General features: G+C 42.0%; 1 protein-coding gene across 2 annotated transcripts in view; it reads right to left on the bottom strand.

Moving 5' to 3' along the window:
* mybl1 (v-myb avian myeloblastosis viral oncogene homolog-like 1) overlaps positions 1-25,672 on the bottom strand; it is a 153,238-nt gene extending 127,566 nt beyond the window's left edge. For both annotated transcript variants that reach the window (XM_078540399.1, XM_078540403.1), the window contains exon 1: positions 25,336-25,672. In XM_078540399.1, coding sequence (XP_078396525.1) covers positions 25,336-25,355 — 20 coding nt within the window. In that variant the 5' untranslated portion in view covers positions 25,356-25,672. The remainder of the gene's footprint in view (positions 1-25,335) is intronic.
* Positions 25,673-27,249: the final 1,577 nt, after the last annotated feature.

The following is a 27,249-nucleotide window of genomic DNA, read 5'->3' as shown; positions in this document are numbered from 1 at the left end:
CCTAAGTGCTGATGCTAAGCCAATTTGCCTCGTTGCTAAAGTCCCTCAGCCACTCTTAGACAAAGTCATGAGTGAGATTGAGCACATTACAGCAAAGGGTTCTCTTTCCAGTAACCATACCAATGAATTCTGTATTCTGTCACCGTACCAATGCCCAATGGTTCAATTAGGATCTATGTGGATTTGACTCAACTAAACAAAACATTTGAATATGAGATCTGCCCGATGGCATCAGTGGATGAAAGTCTTGCCAAATTAGCAAAAAAAGTGCTCTATTCACCAAAGGGGACGCAGTGGCGTTGTGATGTTGTCACTGGACTGGTAATCCACAGGCCCAGGGTAATGTTCTGGGGACCCGAGTTCAAATCCCACTTGAATTCAATAAATATCTGGAATTAAAAGTCTAATGATGAGCAGTCCATGAAACCATTATCGATAGTCATAAAAACCCATCTGGCCCATTAATGTCCTTTAGGAAAGGAAATCTGCTGTTCTCACCCAGTCTGGCCTCCAGACCCACAGAAATGTGGTTGACTCTTAAAAATGCTCTCTGAACAAAGGCAATTAGGGATGGGCAATAAATGCTGGCCTAGCCAGTGACACCCACATCCCATGAACAATTAAAATATAGATGCAAACAGCAGCTTTTCGCATTTCCTTCTGGACAAAAAATTCACTTTTGTAACAGCATTTGGTCATTATTTAACAGGTTACCATTCAGACTTGCTTCTGCACTAGAGATATTCCAAAGAACAATGTCTCTGACCCAAGGTGGCATGGAAGGATTAATATGCATATGGGCAACATACTCGTAAATGATTCGTTGAGGGAAGAACATGACTGTAGAATACAGCAGTCCTCCAACCAATTTGATTCACTCTAGGCAATGTCAAGAAGTGGCTGAAGGCACTGGATACTGCAAAGGCTATGCATTGACAACATACCAGCAGTAACACTGAAAATTCATGCTCCAGAACTAGCCATGGCCCTAGCCAAGTTGTTCCAGTAAAGCTACAACACTGGCATCTACCCAGCGTGAAAAATTGCCCAGGTATGCCCTGTCCACAAAAAGCAGGACAAATATGACCCAGCTAATTACTGCCCCATCTATTCTCAATCAAAGTGATAGAGGATGGCATCAACACTGCTATCAAGCTGCACTTACACAACGTTGACCTGTTAACTGATGCTCAGTTCGAGTTCCCCAGGGTCACTTGGCTCCTGATCTTATTACAACCTTGGTCCAAACATGGACAAAAGGAGCTGAACTCAAGAGGCGAGGCAAGAATGACTGCCCTTGACATCAAGGAAACATTTGAACAAATGTGGCAAAATTGAAGTCAATGGGAATCAGAAGGAAAACTCTCCATACCCAGCACAAAGGAAGATGGTTGTGGCCACCCTCATAACAGCACTATGAGCATGCCTGCACCAGATGAGCTGCAGCGGTTCAAGGAGGCAGCTCACCAACACCTTCTCAAGGGCAATTAAGGATGAGCAACAAATGCTAGCCAATGCTTAAATCCCTTGAAAGAAAAAGATAAAAAATTGTTAGTTTCTTATGTATCTTTGCTCAATTTTAAATTTGCTCTTTTTAGTCAGAGAAAGACATTGATGATAAATGAGATTCCTGTCCAGGATACAATTCTATGGGTGACATCCATTACCCCCTCAAGTGGCCATTATTGATGGGCAAATCTCAACAGATTGTTGCCAGGCTATTCAACTTCACTGTGGTGCCTCTACTATCACAGCAGCTGTGATAAGCTCAGCACAAACCACGGTTCAAACCTCAGATCTTTCCACCCCGTACAGCTCAATTCCTCACCCTCTGTGAAGCATCAGCAATCTTATCCAAAGCATTTTGAGAATTTAAAAGAAAATACATTTCCCATATTTACTTGCAAAAATCGGATCAGCCAATTGCAATTTGTAAATTGTATCCTATATGTTGTAATTTACCAAACACATGCTTTAAGAGCAACTTTCATGTGGTTTAGTTATGGTTCATTGAATTTCTCAAATTTATGATCACATTATGTGCAGTGGTGACACATACAGCATCACAAAGAAAGGCTGAAGGAAGTTTTTGTGGAAGAAGTTATAAAATTGCTAATAAGTTAAAATCAACCACCGGGACACTCTTTAAATATATGCTGTTGTTTATTGTGGATTGGGAATTTCCAAATAAACCTTCGACATTCAACATATCGAGTTAAGAATTTGAAATAAGCATATTAAACAACTTGAGGACCCCCTTTCTTTCCCCAGCAGAACATGGCCTTATGCTGTGATGGGTAAAAGCTCTAGGTTCCTATCATAATTAATCCTTCTAAATATAATTGAGATATTTGTCAAATAATCATCCACCTATTCCAAGGCTGAATTTTCTCAAATCTTACAATTCTCCCACTGAAAAAAATTGCAACTTTATCACATTACAATGAAAAATACTGCAGTGTTGTATAAAGAGATTCTCGGGGGTCACCAGGATTACTTCATCCCAACATCTTGGGATCCGCAAACACACTTGAGGGGTGTCTGCCAGGAGACAACCGATATCCCTTCAAATCTGATTAGTTGAGTTCTTACTGATGTCATTAATGAAACACAAGAATGGAGCAACAGAAGCTGCTACAGACTGCAGAGGGATTAATTTAAACAGCCCTGATTTCTCCTCTCACTCCCATCCGTAAACAGAAAGGTGTTTTTGATTTCTGATTTTCCCTCTTTATAAGTGGTGGCATGCTTTCCCCAACCCTTCAGCTTGGAGTGATCCAATCCTCTATTAACAACCCCACAGCAAACTCGAGTTAAAGCTTAAATAAGAGGGTTGGTTTATTTTACACACACAAAAAGTGGGAAAGGGGTTTCGTAACATCTGCCCCTTTTGCACTCAAACAATAGAAAAAAAGTGATAAGGGAAAGAAAGGGGTACAGGGCAAGACCACGATAAAAATAAGAGTAGTGGTTTCACATGAATCCAGAATCGAAAGATCCAGTGGCCTATTCCTTCAGAGGTTAGCAGGTTGAAACGGGATCCGTCTTTCCAGAAGTAAAGACTTCCACGATGGAAGATGGCACATGGAGATGAATTGGTCTTGAAGGCACAGATACAGAAGTTCCAATGTTTGAGGAGGTCACAGTGCAGATGAGGGCCAGGCGCTTTACCTGGGCAGAGCTCTTTCTGCTGCTACCTGTTAATGATAAAAATGGTAGACTGCCTGGGTTCAGTTCTGCACAGCAATATTACAGGTTCTAGCAGCTTGAGGAAAGGTCATGTGACACATCTCCCACTTCTGGTGTTGGTCAAAGGATGTATTTTCCCAGATCTGGAATCTTGAGATGTTTAATATAGGAGTCAGGGTCCCTTTATCCTTTGCAGACATGCCGACTCTGTTGGCTGGAGCTCTGCCATAGAAATGCAAAGGCAGTTGGCACATTTATTTGGAATTTGATTGTCAGCAGTCAGAGAGCATTAGCACCTCTCTTTTTTTAAGAAAAAGGTCCCTGCTGGTATCTGAAGGTTAGAAATTCCTCTGCTATGAGTGATGGCTAGTCAGGGTAAAGCCTTGCCCATCTTTAAAATAGAAATAATAATTTTATAAAGTAGCCAGGTTGACATAGATATATTTATGTTTCTTCCAGTCTTCTGGCTGGGACAAAGTGATCAGCAAGTTCAAGATGTACTTCAGGTGCTTGGACTGATCTAGAAGTATCATTCAATATTCACCAGGCAGGGTCTCCAGAATAATAGCTGCGTGCTGCAGAGCATCTATTAATTTCAGACAAATCAGAGGTGGGGGTGAAGGTGAAAACACCAATGCAGCAGCAGCAGATTCTCACCTTGCTACCCAGGTACAGGGATTCCCTTAGTACTACTAAACAGAAACCTCAACATAGTTATGCGCCCTTGTGAACAACAAAGCTTTACTCTTCCTTTTTCTATCACTATGTGGTGTAACCCTTATGCTTTCCACAGCGCTAGAGACAAGAGTGCCTAGGTCCCTGCTCAAACTGCTGAAATGCTTTTCACTGATGACCTCTAGGTTTTGAAGCCTTGAGGGTTCCACCTAAGGCCATAGGCTCAGTCACTGGGCAAGGAAGTAGCAACTCGGGTACTGCCTGAAGGAAAGGCAATGGATGAGAAGTGAGAGAGTGCTTTGAGTGAAATCCCACTTCCATATCCCTTTTCAGCAGTCATCCCTCTCATGGGCCAGCGACACTTCATTGCTAACACTCTGCAGATCAATGACATACTGTAAGGTCAAGTTTAAGGTATTGGTCATCCTATTTAAAGCACCAAGCATATTGGCGTTCAAAGCCTGCCTCGCTGTGCATGGGTTCATTCGATTGCTGCAATTGATGTTCAACTGGAGTTGGTCACTCAATCCATGCAAGGTGACATCATTGCAATGTTCTGCGACATCAGCCCACTCATGCTCAAAGTGGACTCATTCATTCTCTGCAATCACAGACAATTTACATGTATCACCTGCTGCCCCTCAATGTTTATCTTTTTCATCAACAAGCCCCAGGGGACAGCATCTATGCCCAGTTGATTAGAGCTTAGAGATTGCCTCATACACCAACTCAGACTCTCCACATCTGTCCTTGTCACCACTATCTGCGCTTAATCAATTGTGAAGTGGCAGTCACCCACTATCTGCTGAACCAGACTCAGTGAAGTGCAAATATCTGAGCTGGTGCATGGTAAGTATTAGTCCAGTAACAATCCTCAAAAGAAATCAACTCCTCTGAAGACTTGTTGTCTGGGAAGTCCATCAGCTGCTGCTACATGCATGAAGATCCTGGCAGAAAGAAAAAAAATTATGAATTTTATACTTGCATGGTAAGAATGTGGCTAATTATGAAGATGATATTTCACTCACTGCTCAAATCAGGTGCACATGGGTGAGCATTGTAAGGCACGTATATGGACTATGTTTGATTCTGTCACAAGGTGGCTGGGAGGTCCACATCTATGAAGGCCAGGGACAAGGAGACATCACAGATTTCCATTGCTCCCTCCTCGCTAGCTGTCAGTCATGAGATCTGTAGAGGGCCACCTCAGTTAGGTCCTTCTCCCTTGTGTTTTGCCTCACTCCCTCTCTCTTTTCTTGCAATAGGGGAAAGAAAAGGCCTTTTTAAAAAATTATTCATTCATTCAAAAGGATGTGGGCTTCGTTGGCTAGGCCAGCATTTATTGGCCATCCTTAATTGCACTCAAGATGGTGGTGAGCTGCCTTCTCAAACCTCTGCAGTTAATGTGGTGTAGGTACACCCACCTTGCTGTTAGAGAGGGAGTTCCAGGATTTTGACCCAGCGACAGTGAAGAAAGAGTGATATATTTCCAAATCAGGATGGTGAGTGGCTTGGAGGGGAACTTCCAGGTGGCGGTGTTCCATGTATCTGCTGCCCCTGTCCTTCTAGATGGTCATGGGTTTGGAAGGTGCTAAGGCCAGTGAGGGACAGTAATAGCATACATTCACCTGATGAATGGAGTGCATTTGATGGGGATGACTATCAGGGAGAGGCAAGAAATCATGTAGGGATGAGAGTGACTGGGTTGGATAGAAAGATGGGGATGTGAGCAAGTGCAAAGACAGAGAAAGATGGGTGCAACTGCGAGGTAGATGGATGTGCTGGCTCCTCACACCCACTTAAAAAAAGCAGAGTTGCGGCAAAAAGAGGGAAGGGGGTTTGATGAGCAGTGCATGATGTAGGTGAACTTGCAATGATGCCTACATTTTCTGACTGGTAGGCCATTAAAGTGCTTCTGTCACTGAAGGCAGGAAGGAGTTTGGCACAATGTTCCTGCTGCCGACATCCTAAGTCACCTCCAGTCATTTCCTCTTTGTAGCAGCATGCTTCTTCCTCCCATTGCTGGGGAAAGAGCATCTCTATTCCGCTCCTTAATGCTCCCAGAAGTACTTCAGGGAAGGCATCATTAAAAGGGGGGGTGCTTGATCGCCCCGAGTCTGTTCGGACATGAGGAAAGTCTCTGGATTGGCCCTTTAAATATTTGAAACCATATTATGCAGCTTTGCATTACACCCATTGCTTACTTCCAGCTTTCCATCTGATATCTGAGCCACTCCCAAAGCGCCTCATTTAACATCAGGATCATAATTTAAACATAAACAAACAATATTCCTAGGGAGTCAGATGGAGGCACATGTATGCTCCATAAGTCATTCATCCAAACCAGAGTTTCCACGTCCACTACTTTACTTTTATCAACCAGGGCACTAAGGATGCTTTAACCTATTTCTCAAATCAATAAAAGGCTGCTCTTCATAACTGTTGCACATTGGTGTATTATCTGTAAACATTTGTAAAGAGCTAGGAACTAATTATGTGCAAGTATTCCAGGGGCCACATTTCACAGTTGCACTAGAGACTCATGTGATGTGTACCAGAAACAGTTCAAACTGGTCCTCCTTTTGTACAAGGCAGAATGCAAGTATTAAACATAAAGAGCTCTCATCTTTCCAAGCTTAAAGTGTGATTATTCCCAACATTAGGTATCAAAAAGGCAACAAGGCATAGCATGGTGGCAGAGAGTGTCTGTGGGTAAACCTAAAGCATTTTAAATTAATTTAGTAACAATTTGGAAAATTGACCCACATTAAGTGCCAGAAGAAAGTCTGAGTGAATCATGTGAAAACAAAAAAAGAAACGTTTACCGGCACAGCGATGAATGAACCACTACACCTAAAATTAATTGGGAAGTTGATGTCGTTGGAGGCATTTGCGCATTTTAAACAGAAGTGTGGACTGACATTCAATAGTTACTTAAGAAGAGAGGGAGGGTCAGCTATATCCTTCGTTGGGCAAGAGATATAGGGTTAAATTTATTTAAGCTGCTTACTGAAGAGGACAGCAAAAATCCAGACATAAATTGAGAAGTTCAGCACCCATCTCCAGCCAAAATCAAATCATAGCATCTATCAGTATGAATTTCAAGGCCTCAAGACAGGAATTAGGTGAGCTTATTGACAGCTCTGTAAGATTAAAACATGCAGCTCAAAAATGTAAGTTTGAGGACACAGATGAAAGGCTGATAGATCAACTACCTTAGGTTCTCCATACCCTGAAGTACAGAAATGGCTAATTAGGAAGGACGAGCTCGTAATGTAAACAATGCAGAGCACACAAAGCCACGAGCAGACAGCTGAGCAGACACTGACTACCCAAACAGCTAGCCTTCAGTTAAGCCAAGAGAAAGGCAACAGGGTTGATGCAGTGCAGCAACAAAAGAACGTACACCAAACACAGAGAAAGACGTGCAGAAACTGTGGACGACCACATAATTTTAGACAGAAGGAAATGTCCTGCATATAGATCAATTTGCAGAGCTTGTGGAAAGGCCAAAAATGTGCCGAACAAAAAGATAGAAAGCAGTAAACAAAGCACCAGAGCCAGTGCAACTGGGTGAATGGACAGGAAAAGCAACCAAAACATCCATACCCTGGAAAATGACAGTGAATTTGAGAACACGATAGACATAAGAACCATACTACTGCATGAAATGGCTGGACACTACCGTTCCCAGAGAAAAAACATTTACACAACCATTCAGAACAGGAAGAGGGTGAGAGGAAAGCCCACAATAAATATTAAAAGGTGAAGACTGTTACCGGAGCATAGAGTATCATTGCACTCAGACTATATCAGAAGATCTTTCCCAAAAATTTGGAATAAAATGATTATTCAAAGAATATTCTGTTTCAGAACACCTAACAGCATACAGGAGAAACTGAGATTTAACACCTAGGAACAACCCAAATCAGAGGGACACACAAAGGAAAAAAGATGTTAACTGTATGTCCTTCATCACTGAAACAGATGGTCCTGCTATCCTGGGGTTGAGCAGCTGTGAAGCGCTTCAGATTGTCTCAGTAAACCATGAGGAGGTGATGGAGGCGACACTGAGGATTGGAGGAAGTACACCCATTGAAAAGCACTCTCCAATCAGGCGCAAAGACAACTTGATGAAAATGTACCCAGAGTGTTTCGATGGGACGGTTGGATGCTTTGAGTATATCACTATTGATCCAGCAATTAAGCCAGTGATCCACCCCACCATGTAAAGTACCAATAGGACTTAAGGAAAGCTTCAAAGAGAGCTCCTAGAAAGGGAAGAAAAGAAGGTGATTGCCAGAGTGACAGAGCCTACAGACTGGGTAAATTTCATTGTGGTGAGGGAGAAGCCAAATGGACTGCTAAAAATTTGCCTGGGTCCCAAAGATCTCAATCAAGCTACCAAGATGGATCACTACCCCATTCCAAGACTGGAAGAAATTACACCAGCACTGGCAGGGGCAAAAGGTTTCAGCAAACTCAATGCCAGAAAAGGCTACAGGAATGTGAAACTAGATGCGGAAGCTTCCCTATTGACAACATTCAACACACCTTTTGGACGGTACAAATTCCTGCATCTGCCTTTTGGCCCTCAAGTGATCAGGATGTGTTCCAGTAGAAAGTAAACGAGACAGAGGGTGCAAAAGAAGCAGTCAGCACAGCAGATGAGATCCAGATATACCAGTGCAGATGGAAAACATCATGGCAACCATATACATCAAGCCATGGAAAGAACCAGGAAAACTAGGATCAAGTTAAACAGAGTCAAAAGCATTGTGAAAGCAACACAATGCTAGTTCTTTGGAATGATGTACACACCTGATGGAATCAAGCCGAGCCCTGAAAGAATCATGGCTGTCTTTGGAATGGAAGCCCCAAGGGATAAGAGAAAGTTGAGAAGTTTCTTTGGCTTGATCCAATAAACAAGCTCCTTCATACCACGTATATCAGAGCACACAACAAACCTATGGGAGCTGATGAAAGGAGATAGAGTACCAGTGGTCAGAGTCATAAGAAAGGAGTTTCAACAAACTAAAAAAAAGGTAATATGTCAGGAAAGAAGTCTGTCCTACTGTCACTCTGCAAGTAGATGCTTCTATAAAGGGAGCAGCCCTGCTGCAAGAGGGAAAGTCAATAGCATTTGCATCCAAAGCTCTGACCTTAGCTGAGACCAGATATGCCAACATAGAAAGAGCTTTTGGTAGTGGTGTATGGATATGAGAAGTTCAATACTTATCTCTAAGGAAGAAAGTTCATAATGGAGAGTGATCATCATCATCATCATCTACTGGAGCAAATCTACAAGGAGGATCTGTGTAAAGCATCAGCACGACTACAGAGATTACTCTTGAGGCTTCAGAGTTAAGATTTCACTCAAATGCAAACCAGGAAGCGAAATTGTGCTGACAGATACTGTATCTCGTCTTTGTCCTGTGGTGACAACCAAACTAAAAGATCTAGTTACAAAGATTAATCACCTGGTGAATGTAACACCACCGAAAGAGTCAAATTAGAGATGAGACCAGCAAAGATGAGGACTTACTGATAGATGCTCTCTCAGCAAGGGATCCAGAGATGGCCTGAGAAGAAACAGCAAACACAGCCAGCAACACAGCAGTACTGGTCTATCAGAGTTGACATCTCACTGGAAGATGGGTGTTCTGCTAGCCGAATCAAGAATAATCATACTCAAAACAATGAAGGAAGAGCTTCTCCAGAAGATACATGAAGGCCACATGGGAATGGAGAAGTTTATTTATTCATTCGTGTGATCTGAGCGTTACTGACTAAGCAGCATTTATTGCCCATCCCTAATTGCCCTTGAGAAGGTGATGACGAGCTGCCTTCTTGAACCGTTGCAGTCCATGTGGTGCAGATACACTCACAATGCTGTTAGGGAAGGAGTTCCAGGATTTTGACCCAGCAACAGTAAAGAACAGCGATATATTTCCAAGTCAGGGTGGTGAGTGGTTTGGAGGAGAACTTCCAGGTGGTGGTGTTCCCATGTGTCTGCAGCCTTTGTCCTTCTAGACAGTAGTGGTTGTGGGTTTGGAAGGTGTTGTCTAAGGAGCTTTGGAGAGTTCCTGCAGTGCATCTTGTAGATGGTACACACTGCTACCACTATGCGTCAGTGGTCGAGAGAGTGGATGGGGTACCAATCAAGCAAGCTGCTTTGTCCTGGACTCAAGAGTGGTGGTAAACTCGCTGTGTATTAGATAGGCATATACAAAGACATGAAAATACGGTGTCCATATGCAATTTATGCCAAAAGTACAGAAACACACAACACAAAAAGATAACTTAAGTACCACCCATACTATGGGAGCCAATTTATTCACACACAATTGTTATGATGTAGCAAGTGGTATGTGCCAGGCAGACCAAATCCACAAGGAAAACTTGGCCACGATATCACAAAGGTTTTGCAATTTGTAGTTAATACAAGAAGATTTATGCACTGAATTTAGAAGTAAAGAGTCCCCTAACAAGAGATCTTAAAAATTAAATTAAAAGTCAAAAGAAAAGAATTCAAACACATACACAAGATTACAGTTACTTGATATTATAACAAATCCCAAAATTCCTGATTAACCTGACAACCAATTACACACCCCCTTTAAGGCAACAGTCCAAACTAAATTTGAATAAGCAATCCAGCAAGGTTACCACAGCACCCACTTGACAATGGAATTCAAAAGGTTTTTAACATAAACTTGTAGTTACTGGAGCAGCACTTCTTCAGAGTGGCTCTTAGAGGCTTTTCCAAAGTCTGGTTCACACCGTGTACCTTCCCAGATTTTCCACAGCCACACCTCACATAGCCTTCCATCCTTCTTTATATACATTTCTCTCTCTTAGGTGTGTAAAATCCTATTGTTCTACATGTCTTTGGAAATTTACTTTTTCCATAATATTAAAAACCTTTCATGTTGTCGATATGGCCTTTTCCTTTTGGGAAAAATAAAAGTATTTCTTTGCCTCACTATCTTGCCAGTTGTAAACATTACACCATCCCCTTGGAAAAAAAAATCAAACAACCCCTTCACTTATCTAAAAATGCAAATTTCATTCACATCCTGTGGAACCATAGACCACAAGACATAGAAGTAGGCCATTCAGCCCATCAAATCTGCTCCGCCATTCAATGAGATCATGGCTGATCTGATAATCCTCAACTCCATTTTCCTGCCTTTCCCCATAACCCTTGATTCTCTTACTGATTAAAAACCTGTCTAACTCAGCCTTGAATATACTTAACCACCCAGCCTCTACAGCCCTCTGCATAAAGAATTCCACAAATTCGTCCTCATCTCTGTCTTAAATGGGCGACCCCTTACTCTGAGATTATGTCCTCTGGTCCTAGACTCTCCCACAAGGGGAAACAACCTCTCAGCATCTACCCTGTCAAGCTCCCTAAGGATCTTAAACGTTTCAATAAGGTTACCTCTCATTCTTCTAAACTCCAATGAGTTCAGGCCCAACCTAATCAACCTCTCCTCATAAGAAAATCCCTCCATACCCGGGATCAACCACGTGAACCTTCTCTGGACTGCCCTCAATGCCAGTATATCTTTGCTTAGATAAGGGGAACAAAACTGTTCACAGTATTCTAGGTGTGGTCTAACTAGTGCCTTGTATAGTTTTAGCAAGACTTCCCTTTTCTTATACTCCATTCCCTTTGAAATAAAGGCCAACATTTCATTTGCCTTCCCTATTACATGCTGAACTTGTATGTTAGCTTTTTGGGGTTCATGCACAAGGACTCCCAAAGCCCTGTGTAGTTTTCTGCAGTCTTTCTCCATTTAAATAATATTCAGTTCCCCTGTTCTTCCTGCCCAAATGCATAACCTCAATTTTCCCACATTATATTCCATCTGCCAAATTTTTGCCCACTCACTTAACCTATATCCCTCTGTAGAGTCTGTGTCATCCTAACCCTCATCCTAATTTATCCATCGCCATTTCAAAAGTGTTTTACGCCTACTCTTTTGATAATTCCAATCTTGTAGTCTAAGCACCCCTATTCTCATTATATCAGTCACACAGACAGAACCATCCACACTCTGACCCAGAAGCCTACAATAACATTATGAAAAATATCAAACTGTGACACAAACAAGTGTATCTCAGTCACAGGCTACTACTCAAAGCTTCCTTTTACCCAGAGGATGAGTGCCACAACAATCATCTCAGGAGTACAAGTTCTGTTTGCTGAGCAAGGAATTCTTGAAAAATTAATATGTGACAGTGGCACCCAGTTCACATCCAGGGAAGTTAAGGAATTCACTGAACAGTATGGATTCAACATCATCTCATTACCACACTACCCGAGAACACAGGTTTATAGAAAGACCAATCCAGACACAGTCACTGAAGCAAAGAGATGGTCAGCACTTCAACAAACATGCTAAATCCCTATCTGAGCTGTTGAAAGGACAAAGTGTACATGTAGAGGATCCAGTCCCGAGCCCAGCAAAGTTGTTGCTGAAGCCAAGACAACAAGATCATACATAGTTGAGACCAAAACTGGTAAGCAAATGAGAAGAAACAAGAGAGTTTATATTCAACCTACACCAGGGCTGGAAAAAACAGAACAGACCATCAGCAACACTGGGAAACATCAATATCTAAGGGGACAACATCACCAGCAAATGACGCAACATTAGCAACAGCGAGCACGACTCCTGCAACACCAGGGACATCGCCTGTGCTGCATGCTAACTCACCACTAAGAGCAACGAATGCCAAATCTACAAGATGGAAGCACAACATCTTACCATCTAAGTAATAGTGAATAATAACTTATGGAAAAGATTACACTCTATAAAAGACTCTAAAAAAAAAGGGGTTCATTATTTCCACAAGTCAATTGATGATCCTCTTTAGTTTAGAAAAGTAAAATGACTGGAACAACTATATTGAGTCCATTGAAGAGCACGGAGAGAGGCGAGAGGCTTCATAAAGAGGCGCAAGAGGGAAAAGAGCGCGGAGAGCCACCAATTGGCGAGTAGGATTGATGAGTATTTCTAGCCTTTAAAGTAAAAATAAAGTCTTTAGTTTGTGTTTAGATCGCTGGTCTTTTTTTCCTTTTTTTAAAAAAAGTAGCTTAAGTATAACATCGATATTGTAATTTTTTTTACAGCAATAAAGTGTAAAGAGCGGGGATACTAGAGTAATTAATTAATTAAATAAAATACGATATGATAGTGATGGCAGGACAGGTGAGGTGTTACTGCTGCAGCATGTGGGAGCTGCTGGACACCAAGGTGATCCAGAGCGAACACATCTGTAGAAAGTGTCTGCAACTCGAGGAACTTCGGATCCGAGTTAAGGAGCTGGAGTTCGAGTTGCAGACATTGCACCACATCACGAAGGAGAAAGTTATCAAAATTGGCTTAGTGGCAGGAGACAGAGGGTGATGGTCAAAGGTTGTTTTTGCAATTGGAAGGCTGTGACGATTGGTGTACTGTAGGGATCGGTTCTGGGACCCTTGCTGTTTGTAGTGTGCATTAATGATTTAGATGTGAATATAGGAGGTATGATCAATAAGTTCACAGATGACATGAAAATTGGTGGTGTCGTAAATAGTGAGGAGGAAAGCCTTACAGGACTATATAGATGGGCTGACAAGATGGGCAGAGCAGTGGCAAATGGAATTTAATCCTGAAAAGTGTGAGGTGATGCATTTGGGAGGACTAACATAGCAAGGGAATACACAATGAATGGTAGGACCCTAGAAAGTACAGAGGATCAGAGGGACCTTGGTGTACATGTCCATAGATCCCTGAAGGCAGCAGCACAGGTAGATAAGGTATAAGGTGGCATATGGGATACTTGCCTTTATTAGTCGAGGCACAGAATATAAGAGCCAGGAGGTTATGTTGGAGCAGTATAAAATGCTAGTTAGGCCACAGCTGAAGTGCTGTGTGCAGTTCTGGTTGCCACACTATAGGAAGGATATGATTGCACTGGAGAGGGCGCAGGGGAGATTCACCAGGATGTTGCCTAAGCAGCAGCGTTTCAGCTAAGAAGAGAGACTGAATAGGCTAGAGTTGTTTTAATTAGAGCAGAGAAGGCTGAGGGGGGACCTGATAGAGGTATACAAGACTATGAGGGGCATAGATAGGAAGAAATTTTTCCCCCTTAGCGGAGGTGTCAATAACCAGGGGGCAGGAGGTTTAGCGGGGATTTGAGGAAAAGCTTTTTCACCCAGAGGGTGGTTGGAATCTGGAACACACTGCCTGAGGGGGTGGTAGAGGCAGGAACACTCAACATTTAAGAATTATTTAGATGAGCACTTGAAATGCCATAGCATACAGGGTTATGGGCCAAGTGCTGGAAAATAGGATTAGAATTAGATGGGTGCTTGGATGGCCAGCACGGACATGATGGGCCTGTTTCTGTGCTGCATAATTCTTTGATATTGCTCAAGGAGATAGTCACACCCCTCAGATTAGGTAATTCAAATTTGGTATTTGATCAGGGAGAGGAGGGTATGACTTCAGGTGAGGCAGGTATGGGGACCCAGGGGGTAGCATTCGAGAAGCCTCAGCCGCTACAACTGTCCAACAATTACAAGGTTCTTGCAGCTGTGTGGATGAAAGCAAGGACTGCAGGGAGGATGAGCGAACTGACCACGGCTCCATCGAACAGGGAGCCATTCAAGTGGGGGCAGTAAATAGGAATGTAGTAGTGGTAGGGGACAGTATAATTAGGGGGATAGATACTGTTCTCTGCAGCCATGAGCATGAGAAGTGAAGGCTAATTTGCCTGCCCGGTTCCAGGGGTAAGGGCTTCCCCTCAGGGCTAGAGGGCAGCTTGGAGTGGGAGGGAGGGATCCAGTTGTTGTCGCCCATGTTGGTACCAACGACATCGATAGGACTAGAAAAGGAGGTTCTGCTGAAAGAATTTGAACACAGTCAGGAGCTGAATTAAAAAGCAGAACCTCCAAGGTAATAATCTCAGGATTACTACCTTAGCCACAAACAAACCGGCATAGGGTAAATAAAATCAAGGAGTTAAATGCGTGGCTCAAATATTCATGTGGGAGCAAGGGTTTCAGTTCATGGGGTACTGGCACAGAAGGGAGCTATTCCGGTGGGACAGGGCTCATTTGAGCCATGTTGGGACCAGTGTCCTGGTGAATCAAATGAGTAGGGCTTTATAGAGGGCTTTAAACTAAATAGATGTGTGGGATCTGGAGAGGGGATACGTAAGCTTACAAAGCAAAAGGATAGGGCAGCTATTTAGGTAATAATGCCCAGAGTGTGACAGGAAAAAACAGTGTACACAAACATAAAAAACAGCAGCAAATAGGGTCAAAGGGAGGGGGAAAAAAAAGTGGTAAAAAGGCAAAATTGATGGCTATTTATTTGAATACATGTAGTATTTGGAACAAAATTAACAGCACAAATAGAGGTTAATGGGTATGATCTTATAGCCATTACGGAGACATGGTTACAGGGTGATCAAAGCTGGGAACTAAATATTAATGGGTATGTGACTTTTCGAAAGGACGGGCAGGAAGGAAAGGGTGGTTGGCTGGAGTGGACTGGGATAGGATTTTAGCAGAAAAGATGGTTGATGAACTATGGCAGACGTTTAAGAAAATAGCTCATCTTTGTTGAGTCATATATCCCAGTGAGGAGGAAGGATTCTAGGGAGGGGACAAACCAACCACGGTTAATCAAGGAAGTTAAGGATAGTGTCAAATTAAAAGAAAAGACATACAATGTGGCAAAGATTAGTGGTAAGCCAGAGGATTGGGAAAGTTTTAAAAACCAACAAAAAGATGACCAAAAAATTAGGAGAAAATAAACTGAGGGTAAACTAGCAAGTAATATAAAAACAGACAGTAAGAGCTTCTTTAAATATATAAAAAGGAAGAGAGGGGCCAAAGTGAACATGGGCCCCCTAGAGAATGAGGCTGGGGAAATAATAAGGAACCAGAAAATGGCAGAGGAGTTGAATAAATAAATACTTTCCATCAGTCTTCATGGTAGAAGACACTAATAGCATTCCAAAAATACTAAATAATTGTGGGGCAAAAGGGGGCAAGGAAATAAATACAATAATTATCACAAGAAAAAGTACTAGGGAACTAATGAGGTTAAAGACCAATAAGTCCCCTGGACCTGATGGGTTGCATCCTAGGATATTAAAAGGAAGTAGCTAGAGAGATAGTGGATGCACTGGTAGTAATCTCCCAAGAATCCTTAGATTCTAGAAAAGCCCCAGAGGACTGGAAAACTTCCAGTGTAATGCCCTTATTCAAAAAGGGAGAGACACCAAAAAAAAAGGTAACTATAAGACAGTTGGCATAACATCCGTCATTGGGAAAACGTTAGAAGAGTCATAAGGACTCGAAACATTAACTCTGTCTTTCTCTCCACAGATGCTGTTAGACCTGCTGAGTTTTTCCAGCATTTTCTGTTTTTGTTTCAAATTTCCAGCATCCGCAGTATTTTGCTTTTACATCATAAAGGTAGTGATCTGGACTTTTTCTTACTTTTTACTTAGACCTGATGTACTCCAGCAGTTTGGAAATTATCCTCTCAAGGACACCAAATTTCCCATTAAGTTTGGCCCCTGGCTAAGTCCAAATTGGTTTGGAAGTGTTGAATTCTGATCCATGGTAAAAAAATTTTTAAAGTGTAGGTTCTGCTTTAAGAGCTTTTTGAATTTCAAGATGACATTGCTGTTCACTTGGGAGACAAAAAAAAAGGGGTTTTCCACACTTGCAAGTTCTGACAGGCTCCACTACAATGGTAATCGTGCTCAGCTTAAAAAAGGTTCTCGAGAATGGCTGCCTGGAACTGCTGCCTGCAGAGATCTCTTGCTCAGCGTAAATGTTTTAAGTTGTGAATTCGCCGAATCCTGGCTTTTGCTTGCCTTTAGCTGGGTTTTTTTAAAGTCCCGATTCTCCCGGAATATTCAATTAATTAGTTATAAATTTTTTTGGAGCGAGCTTGACGCCATGTGTTAAAGGTGTTGACTCAGGGATTGGGTTTTTAGTAAATGGGTTTTAATCAAACTGCACTTCTGACTCTGAAATTTTAAAAGATTCCTCAGGACTTGCTGTTACCTGGAATTTTAATTGATTTAGCTCATCCTAGCTAGGTCTGCTGACTCTGGGATTTGAAGCTGGACTTCCAAAGGGGATGCAATGGAGTTTTCTGCTGCAGTAGGAATTTTTAATTTCTTCCTTCAGCTTCCAAGCTTTTCTTTGGAGCTTTTCCACAGCAATTTTTCCTCTGCACTTCTGCTTCTGGAGCTTCTTTTCAGACCAGAAAGCTTTGTTAAATTTTTCTTTAGTCTTCTAGCATTTTAGTATTTCTCTGCATTTTCTGCAAGGTTTTGGGTCTTTACACATGCTTCCACCATGTTGTAGAGTGTTGGTTACAGTTCGATAGGTCTGAATAAGTCTTCATAGTCATATGGAGAATAACTGCAAGTCTTTATTGACTTTTGTACCTTTTGCTGTATATTTGTAAATAGTTCTAAGCTAGGAGCTGTCTTCATGCTTGCTGATATACATAGCTCTCTCCAACACTAGACTGACCCTAGGTGTGGGTCATGTGATCACTTACATCATTATGTGGGCTGTACTGAACTCTTCCTCAGCCCTATTTCTCCTCCTGAAAATTCTGTTCCTCTGACAGACCTTCCATGCATCATCTCCTACTGTGCCTCCCTAAACATCTATGTCACTATTTCCAATTTTAAAAACCATCTCAAACCCCATCACCTTGTCAGCTTTCTAATCTCTTACTTCTTGGTTTGAACCCATTTCAGTTATGCCCATTTGTGAAGCGCCTTGCAAAGTTTTTTGACATTAAAAGAAGCTTTGCTTCAGTGGCAGTGTTCATCTGTGGAATCAAGTCCACTGCAGAGGCTTGAACACAAAAACTAAGGCGCCTTAGTACTGAAAGAATGCTGCACTATCAGATGTTAAATTAAACTACCATTTCATCCCTCAGCCGAGTGCAAAATATCCCATGGCAATATTGAAAAGTAGGTGGATCTTCTGGTGTACCGGACAGCATTCATCTCTCAAATCATTACCACCAAAACAAATTATTCGGTTATTTATCTCTTTGCTTTCATGCACATGACAAGGTCACACATTGTTGTAATGTAGGGAAAATGCAGCCAATGACCACACTTCAAAAAGTACTTATATGTGCTGAGCGGATCACAGTCATTTATCATCAAGGTTGCAGTTACACAATTGTAGTTTTTTTAAAAAGTTAGAAATTCCACAAGATGAATAGTTCTGAATTGGAATTAACCCAAGAACATAAGAAATGAGCAGAAATAAGGCCATACAGTCCTCAGCCCTGCTGTCATTCAATAAGGTCACAGCTGATCTGCAACCTCAACTCACTATGCCACCTAATTCTCAATTCCTTTGGAGTCTAAAATCTGTCAACCTCAACTATACTCAACAAATGAGCATCCGCAGCCCTCTAGGGTAGAGAATTCCAAAGATGCACAACCCTGAGTGAAGAAATTTCACCTCAAAACAATAGTATGAGACAGCTAACTGCATAACTGGCTGCAGAATCTGTGAAACAGATTCAAGCAATGCTATTCAATGACAGTAATAAAATACAAGCTAGGTTATTGCTAGCTGGGTGGCCATCCATCTGGGTTGATAGCAGACAGGCCATTTTTTAAAGCAGATCAGTCCCTGTCTGCTATTCTTATTTTAGGATCACTAACCAGAGGCTCGGCCCACAAATGTTAAATGAGTTTCTCACCGGCTGCTGTCCCAGTCCCAGCCCCATGCCTGACTTGCATAGCAACAGATATCCATGTTCAGACACTCTATGGTGACAAGCTGCATGCTCCCTCAACACTGAAGACAACACGGCAACTCAGGACAAGGACTGCCAACACAGAAGGTTAACCCAAGACAAATGGGCTTGAGCTGAAGGGTTCCAGTGGTCTTTCATCCAAGAGAATTAAACCCAGGACAACTGCTGGCTTCAATCCACAACCTTCATTGATTTCCTGGACCAGGATAAGGAGAACCTTGCAACCATATGGCAGCTCCAAGGAACCTTCCAGGCCTTTTGGACAACGCCCCCCACCGGCCAACAAGAAAAAATCCCTAAAACATAGAAAATCAAAACACTCACCAAGTGATCTATACCCCAACACTGCAATCTTCCAGGTTCATTTTTTTTTAAAAAAAGGGTGTTCTTTATTTAAATTGGCGGTTAAATTTATTATTTTTTTAATTGAATTATCCGGAGGACTTTACATCAGTCACATGACTCGCCCGTTTCCAACCCCGTTTATAATTGAGAGAATGCTGAGCAGGCTGGTGTGCAGTATTCTTGAGCTTCGTCAGTGGCCACTCTATTATTAGAAGTACTATGCAGCTTTCTTTACAAAAGAAGTAATGCACAAATAACATATACTCAATAAGAAAGTTCAATAAACCAAACCAGCCATGTTATGGATAGTCAAACTTTAGCAATGAATTTCAATACTTGGAGCTTGCAAAGCACTAAACTATTAAAGGTCACTGCAGTTATCTTATGCAGCATAGCACCATCTGGTGCTTTGATAAAGTTTAGCGTTTACATAACACAGCAAATTTTCTGAGACAGTTTAGATTATAAATTCTTGGGCAAGATCACAAGTATTGCGTAAGTTCAAATAGTAATTCCATATAAGGTGATTTTTAGTAAATATTTGTTTCTTTATGCACTATTTTAAAGGCACTGAGAAAGCAACAAACTGAGGAAATGACAGCAGCATGGGGCAGGACAACAGAAAAAGGTAAAAAACAGACAACACTAGATCAGAGGAAACGTGTTACAAAGGCTAAACTGCTCTGGCGGATTGTGTTAAAACTCAAATCAATACCTACTGCACACTACATGTTTTCTTAAGTCATTCATGGAATTTAGGTATCACTGGCAAGGTTTGCATTTCTTGCCCATCCCTAATTGCCCTTGGGATTATGGGAACAATCCGTGAAGCACGCGTTCTCTTTAAGGTCTCAGGGAATTATACATTTATTAACTTAACTGTTGTTGGGAAGTTACTAGAAAATGTCATTAGGGACAGAATTAGCGCCAGCATCCATTTGTAAATGGCAAGTCATGTCTAAATAACCTAATTAAATTTTTTGAGGCTATTAATGTGGTAGATAAGGAAGTGTATATAGATGCTCTTTATATAGACTTCCGGAAGGCATTCAATATGGTTGCTAGCAAAGCTGAAAGTGAGTTGAATTGGAGACAACTATTGACATGGTTAGGGACTTGGTTGGGAGGTCAGGGTGTGTGAATAATGCGTACATATTCAAACTGACAGGGTGTGACTAGCGGTGTCCCCTAGCTGTCTGTAGGGCAGCCTTGGCTTTTCACTATATTTATCAATAATTTGGATGAGGGAACAGATTAATGACTTCAAGTTGGGTGGGCACAGTAAATAGCATAGTTAGGAACACAAAGCTGCAAAGGGACATCGATGGATTAAGTGAGTGGGGAAAACCGGCAGATGGAGTTCAGTGTGGCGAAATATGAAGCCATCTATGTCAGGCCTAGGAAAGATAGATCAGAGTATTTTTTAAATAGTGAGCAGCTAGGATCTGTGGAAGAGCAGAGGGATTCAGGGATCTATGCACATAAAATCACTAAAGCCTAGTGGACCTTTTGTAGACACAAAAAGTAATTAAAAATGTTAATGGAACGCTAGCCTTTGTCTCATGGGGGCTGGGATACAAAAGGGGTAGAAGTTATGCTACAGTTAGATAAAGCTTAGACCGCATCTGGAGTACCTCATTCAGTTCTCTGCACTGCACCTCAAAAATGTTTAATGGCCTTGGAACAATTGTGGCACAGATTCAATAAAATGCTAACAGGACTAAATTATAATGGCAGATTGCATAGACTAGATTTGTACTCCCCTGAAGATTAACGGTGATCTAAAGATGATTTAACAGGGCAGACAGAGAAATTATTTCCTCCGGTATGAGAACAAGGAAGCATAAACTTAAAATTAAAATTAGAGTTGGATTGTTCAGGTGCAAAGTCAGTAAGTTCTTTTTCATGCAAGTCTGGAACTCAGCCCCCAAAACATTGTTGAGACTAGATGAATTGAAAAGTTCAAAATTGAGTGATAGATTTTTGTTAAATGGAGCCAAGAGAAGTAAGAGGAGTTATGATGAAAATCACCCATGAATACGGAAAAGGCTTGAGGGGTCAAATGGCCGACTGCTATCACTAATCAGACAAAATTAGATCTGAGCCATTAGATATTAGGAGGGGCAACAAAAGCTGGATCAACACAGGTCTTAGGAGCTACTCTGCCATTCAATATCATGGTTGATCAGATTGTGCCCTCAACTCCACTGTGTCCATTCCCCCATAACCCTTGAATTCCTTGTCTATCAAAAATCTATCTAATCTGCCTTGAATAAATTCAATGACCCAGCCTCCACTGCTTTCTGGGGAAGAGAATTCCACAGACCAACGACTCTCAGAAAATTTCTCTTCATGTCCTTCTTAAATGGGAGACCTCTTATTCTTAAACTGTATCCCCTAATTCTAGTCTCCCCAAAGAGGAAACATCTTCCCAGTATCCAGCCTATCACATTCCCTCAGGATCTTAGATGTTTCAATAAGATCACCTCTTATTCCTCTAAATGCCAATGGGTATAGGCCCACCCTGTTCAACCTATTTTCATAAGATATACCCTTCATCCTAGAAATGAGTTGAGTGAACCTTCTCTGAACTACTTCCAACATAATATTATTTTTCAAATAAGGAGACCAAAACTGTACATGGTACTCCAGATATGGAGTACAGATGATCACAAGATGCCTTAAAAAAAATTAAAAGTAACAAATATATAGATATAATGAGCCTGAATGGATACTTCCTGTGTAAATTGGGTAGAATGAGGGCAGAATTTAGGGCAGGACATAGCTACACTAGGTCTCCATCCCATTTTTTGGCTGATGGAAAATTTTGACACAGGTAGAAGTTAGTGCTTGTTTTATCCATTGCAGTCCCCCTCACAATGACATGAGAGGATAAACTGGCAGATGACATCAACTGTCACAAGGAGAAACAAATTGCTTGAAGGACTGGGATATTACGAGTGTAAGAAATAGGATTAGGTGGGGTCAGACTAAGAGAGAATACAATAAGATCTAAATTAGGGTTACAGTACACATATGTTAAGCGTGGTAAATAAGGTTGGCAAGCTGCAGGTGGAGATGGCTACAAGGGAATATATGATATTGTGGTGATAACAGGAACCCACCATAGAAAAAGATAGGATTGGACACTAAATGTTTCTGGATACAAGGCGTTTAGGAAGGATAGGAAAGGAAAGAAAGGTGGTGTGGCAGCATTGTTTAAGGAGAATATTACAGTCTTGGAGGGATGATATTCTGGAGAAATCAAGGACATTCAATTTGGTTAGGAGTTAAGAAACATTTGAGATGCCATTACACTACTGGGTGAATTCTATAGGCCAAACAGTTGGAAAGAGGGAAGCAAATTTGTAAACAAATTACAGAGAGGTGCAAAAACTATAGCATAGTGATAATCAGAGCCTTTAATTATCCTGGTACAGACTGGGGCAGTAATAGTGCAGAGAGGAGAAAGAAGAGTTTCTCTAGAGTGCTCAGGAGAATTTTCTTGAGTATTTTTCTGGCCCAACGAAGAAGGAAGCATTGCTGGATCTGCTTCTAGAGAATGTTAGGTCAAATGGATCAAGTGTCAGTAGGGGAATGCTTCAGAAACCGCAACCATACAATTATTTATGGAAAAGGACAAGGGGCAACCTAGAGTAAAAATACTTAACTGGAGGATGACCAATTTCAGAAGATCAGGAAACATATGTCCTAGGTAAATTGGAATCTAACTGGAATGGGCAGACAAAGCATTAAAAGGAACAACAGGCAGCCTCTAAAAAGGAGATGGCTCAGGTACAGTCAGGGTAAATTCCCATGGAGGAGAAAGGTAGGGCAATCAAAGCCAGAGATCCCGGGAAGATGAAAGAGAGATAGGATGAAGTAGATTAAAGAGGGTGTATGTCAGATTGATAATACAAAATGAGAAGCAGGCTAAATACAGCAAGTTCAAAGGAAAGTGAAAAAGGTAATATAAGGCAGAGGCAATATAAGAGGAGACTGGCAATTAACATAAAATGGAATCTAAAAGTCTTCTTTAGGCACATAAATAGTAAAAGGATAGCAAGGGGAAGGGTGAGGCCAATTAGGACCAAAAAGGGGGGCATATTTAAAAGGAGTCAGAGGGCATGGCTGAAGTACTTTGCTTAACTAACTTGATTTGAGTTTTTTGATAAGGTAACAGAGAGGGTTGATGAGGGTAATGTGCTTGATGTGGTATACATGGACTTCCAAAAGGTTTTTGATAAAGTGCCACATAAACTTGCCAGCAAAGTTGAATCCCATGGAATAAAAGGAATAGTGGTAGCATGGACACAAAGTTGGCTGAGTGACTGGAACAGTAGAGGTGAATGGTTGGGTACACAGTAGGGTTCCCCAGGAGCCAGTGTTAGGACTCAAGTTTTTCTTGATGTATATTAATGACGTAGACTTGGATGCAGAGGACAATTTCAAAATTTGCAGATGACACAGAACTTGGAAGTTGCTAACTGTGAGGAAGATGGTGATCGGCTTCAAGAAGACATGGACAGACTGAGGGAAAGGGCAGATATGGCAGAGGAAATTTAATGCAAGTGTGAAGTGATAAATTTTGGTAGGAAGAACAAGGAGGGGCAATATAAACTAAGGGTACAATTAATTTGGGGTGCAGGAATGGAGGCCTGGGGCATATATGTGCACAATTCACTGAAGGTGGCAGGACAGGTTGAGAAAAAGTGATTAAAGCAGCATATGACATCCAGGGCCTTATAAATAGAGACAGAGTACAAATGCAAGTTATGATGAACCTTTATAAAACACTTTGCTCAGCCTCAATTAGGGTACTGTGTCCAATTCTGGGCACAGTAATTTAGAAAAAGTGTGTGAATGCTTTAGAGAAGGTGCAAAAAAACATTGACAAGAATGGTTCCCAGTATAAGGAACTTCAGTTACATGGATAGATTGGAGAAGCTGGGGCTGTTCTCCTTGGAGAATTGAGGGCTGAGAGGAAACTTTATACAGATGTTCAAAATCATGAGGGGTCTAGACTGAGTAGATAGGGAGAAGCTGTTCCCATTGTCGGGAGAGTCAAGAAACAGAGGACACTGATTTAAGGTGAATGGCAAAAGAACCAACAGTAGCATGAGGAAAAACTTTTCTTTTTAAAAAAAATGCAGCAAGTGGTTAGGATCCGGTATGCACTGTTTGAGAGAATGTGGAGGAGGCAGATTCAATTGTGGCTTTCAAAAGGAAATCGGATAAGCACCTGAAGAGAAAACCATGCTGAACTACAGGGAAAAGGCAGTGGAGTGGGACTAGATGAGTTGCTCTTGCAGAGAGGCAACATGGACACAAAAGGCTGAATGGCCTCCTTCCATCCTGTTGCATGATTTCCAGTTTGCTTAACTGATCATTTCAGAATAACATCCAGGTAAACAATTTTAGGTACTGACAGGGAAAACTAACTTCTCTGATTTATATTAAATAGATTTGATTTCTGCAATTTATTTTACAGGATAAGAAAGTCTACTTCCCTTACTATTTGTTAAATTATTCTGAACAGCATATCTAACAAGCTTTCAATATACACGCCGTGGAATTCTCATGAGATTTAAGGACAGAAAAACCAAGGGCTTAATTTGAAAATAGTTGGCCTTGTACCTCTCCCCTCATACTCTAATACAACTCTAATACAACACCAGAAACAAAACCTGGATAATTTTATCCTATCATTTTATTTTTATCTAAACTTCAGGTCATGGCGAATTTAACCCTCCAATAAACCAGACAACTAATAACTGCAATGATTTCGGCTGAATTGTACTATTTGCAGCTATTGGCCAACTACAGTATTGCCAATTTTATTTTTTGGCCAGCTTCTCTGATCAGTTTCACAATGATACTGTATTATGTAGCACGCCCAGTTATGATGTGGCAAGTTACATCTGCAGGAACACATGAATGACAAATCAAAATTTATAAAATATTTGTAACCTAATTCGCACGTTACACCTGGTGCACTTTGCATATTTAACTGCGAAGTTTAACAGTTCCCAAGCAACTTTTCTAGATGGACGTGAACATGGGTAAAGCTTACTCTTGCAAAACACCAAACCAGAGCATGGCAATTACTCAGCGGCACGTTACTTCAAAAAAAGGTACGAAAGTCCTTTTTTAAAAAAATATTATATGGATATAGCTTCCGACATCACAGCCCCAGTGTAACCTGCTGCAAGCAACGAGAGCAACTTTCATCAGTGATTAAACTAATGGTTGTTCGATCACCATGAGTGCTTGGTGAGATGCCGCCGGCTGCGCACTCACTCACCTCCGAGCTCGCTTGGCCATTATTGACAAGGACGGTTTGTATCTCCCGACACTCACTCCCTTCCCTCTCTCACGCACTCGCTCGGGGGCTCCGGGGTGGCCAGTCTCCAATAATTAATACATCGGCTGAGGGTCGCTGTTCGCTGACTGAGTACCAGCAGTGGAGTCACCATATCCCCAGCTGCTCCGGAATGTGTACGTGCGTCTGCTCGGCTCTGCTCTCCGCCGCTCCTTCAGCCGCTCTCCGGCTCCGTTTCTATATCCCGCCAAATCTCGCGCCCAGCCTCCCTCTCAAACATTCCCCGTCAACATTTGAATGTGCGCACGCGTCCTGACCGTTCATAGGCCAAACATCTGCTGAGGGCGGGCACGGAGTTTGGGGGTGGGGGGCACGAGCGGCGGCGCGGGTGGGCGGGCGGATGCACACACACGTCCCGCGAAGGGGCGGGGCCGGGGAATACCGCGGTGCACTGTGGATGTGCTGTTTGTTTCACATGGGTTTGGGGCGTTTTGAGGGGAATAGCGACAGCGCCATCTTGTGTGATGTTTATATAATACGTCGAGTTAGAAACCGCGAAGCGAGGGAGAGGCAAGTGTCTGAACAAGGGTTATACGGACGCGAGACGTTAACTGCTTCTCTCTCTACAGATGCTGCTAGACCCGCTCAGTTTTCCCAGTATTTTCTGTTTTTTTAAGTGATCGGGAATAAAAACAGAAAATGCTGGAAAAAAGTCTGGCATCTATGGAGGAAGAGAAACAGAGTTAACGTAAAAGAGTCATATGGACTCCATGTTCACTGATGCTGCCAAACCTGCTAAATTTAATCCAGTATTTTCTGTTTTCATTTCAGATTTCCAGCAGTCAATAATTTGCTTTTATCTTTATGACAGGGTTTGCACAATGTAGGGTGTGTGCCTGTTGTAGTTGATCTCTGTTAGTGTTGCAGACAGAGAATTGGAAGATATCCCTCTTATGCTACTGCTGCTATCTTCATGTTGCTGTTTCTCCTACATTCAACAGAGCAAGCAGGAGAAGTAAGACTTGCATTTACTGACCTCAGAGGTAGTTTTAAGTTTAGGCATGCTTGTTTCTCCCTCCTCCATTCATGGGATGTGGGTGTCACTGGCTAGGCTAACATTTAATGCCCTTTGAACAAGGGGGCAATAAGAGTCACATGTAGGCCAGACAGCAGATTTCCTTCCTGAAAGGAAATTAGTGCCCAGCTGGGTTTGTATGACAATTGGCAGTGGTTTCGTAGTCAAACTTCAAATTCCAGATTTTTATTGATTCAAATTTCACCATCTGCTGTGGTGGGATCCAAACCCCGTTTCGGACCAGCCCCAGAGCATTGCAGAGCCTTGGTTTCTGGCATATTAGTCTAGTGACAATATCACTACACCACCACCTCTATGCTATTTAGTGGAGGGCTAAATAGTGGCAAGGACACTGGGGAGATCTCAAAATTATATGAAGGCATACTGGGTCTCAGTTGAACATCTCACCCAAAAGACACCCTTTCGCAGTATAAGTGCTATGCTGTCACTAATGTTCACAAAGATCATGTGCTTAGGTCCCTGCAATAGGACTTGAACCCATAAATGACAACTGAGTCTGAAAGTTGAGTTCTGGCTGTCACCTCAATAGTATTCTGAAGAACAGAGTATTGAAAAGAGAGCCCAGTGTCTGGTAGTTAAAATCTCAGGTTCAAAGAGCACAGGCATGGGGCAGGGTTCCACTAAACACTGCAGGAGGGGATTCCAGTGGTCCAAGATTTGGGATCACTAAGCAAGTGATCCCAGGGACCCAGGTCTGGGGAGCATTGTGATGTCCCTGGGATCAACAGTTAAGTCTAAGGCTTCACAAGCATTTAGATTGGGTCCTGGATTCTGGGAGTGGGGAGCATTTCTTTCCTTAG

Source organism: Cetorhinus maximus, chromosome 4 (genome assembly GCF_964194155.1).
Source record: "Cetorhinus maximus chromosome 4, sCetMax3.hap1.1, whole genome shotgun sequence".
NCBI classification, from domain to species: Eukaryota; Metazoa; Chordata; class Chondrichthyes; order Lamniformes; family Cetorhinidae; genus Cetorhinus; species Cetorhinus maximus.
The sequence above is the reverse complement of the archived record's forward strand: the minus strand, read 5'-3'. Positions and strand labels throughout refer to the sequence as shown.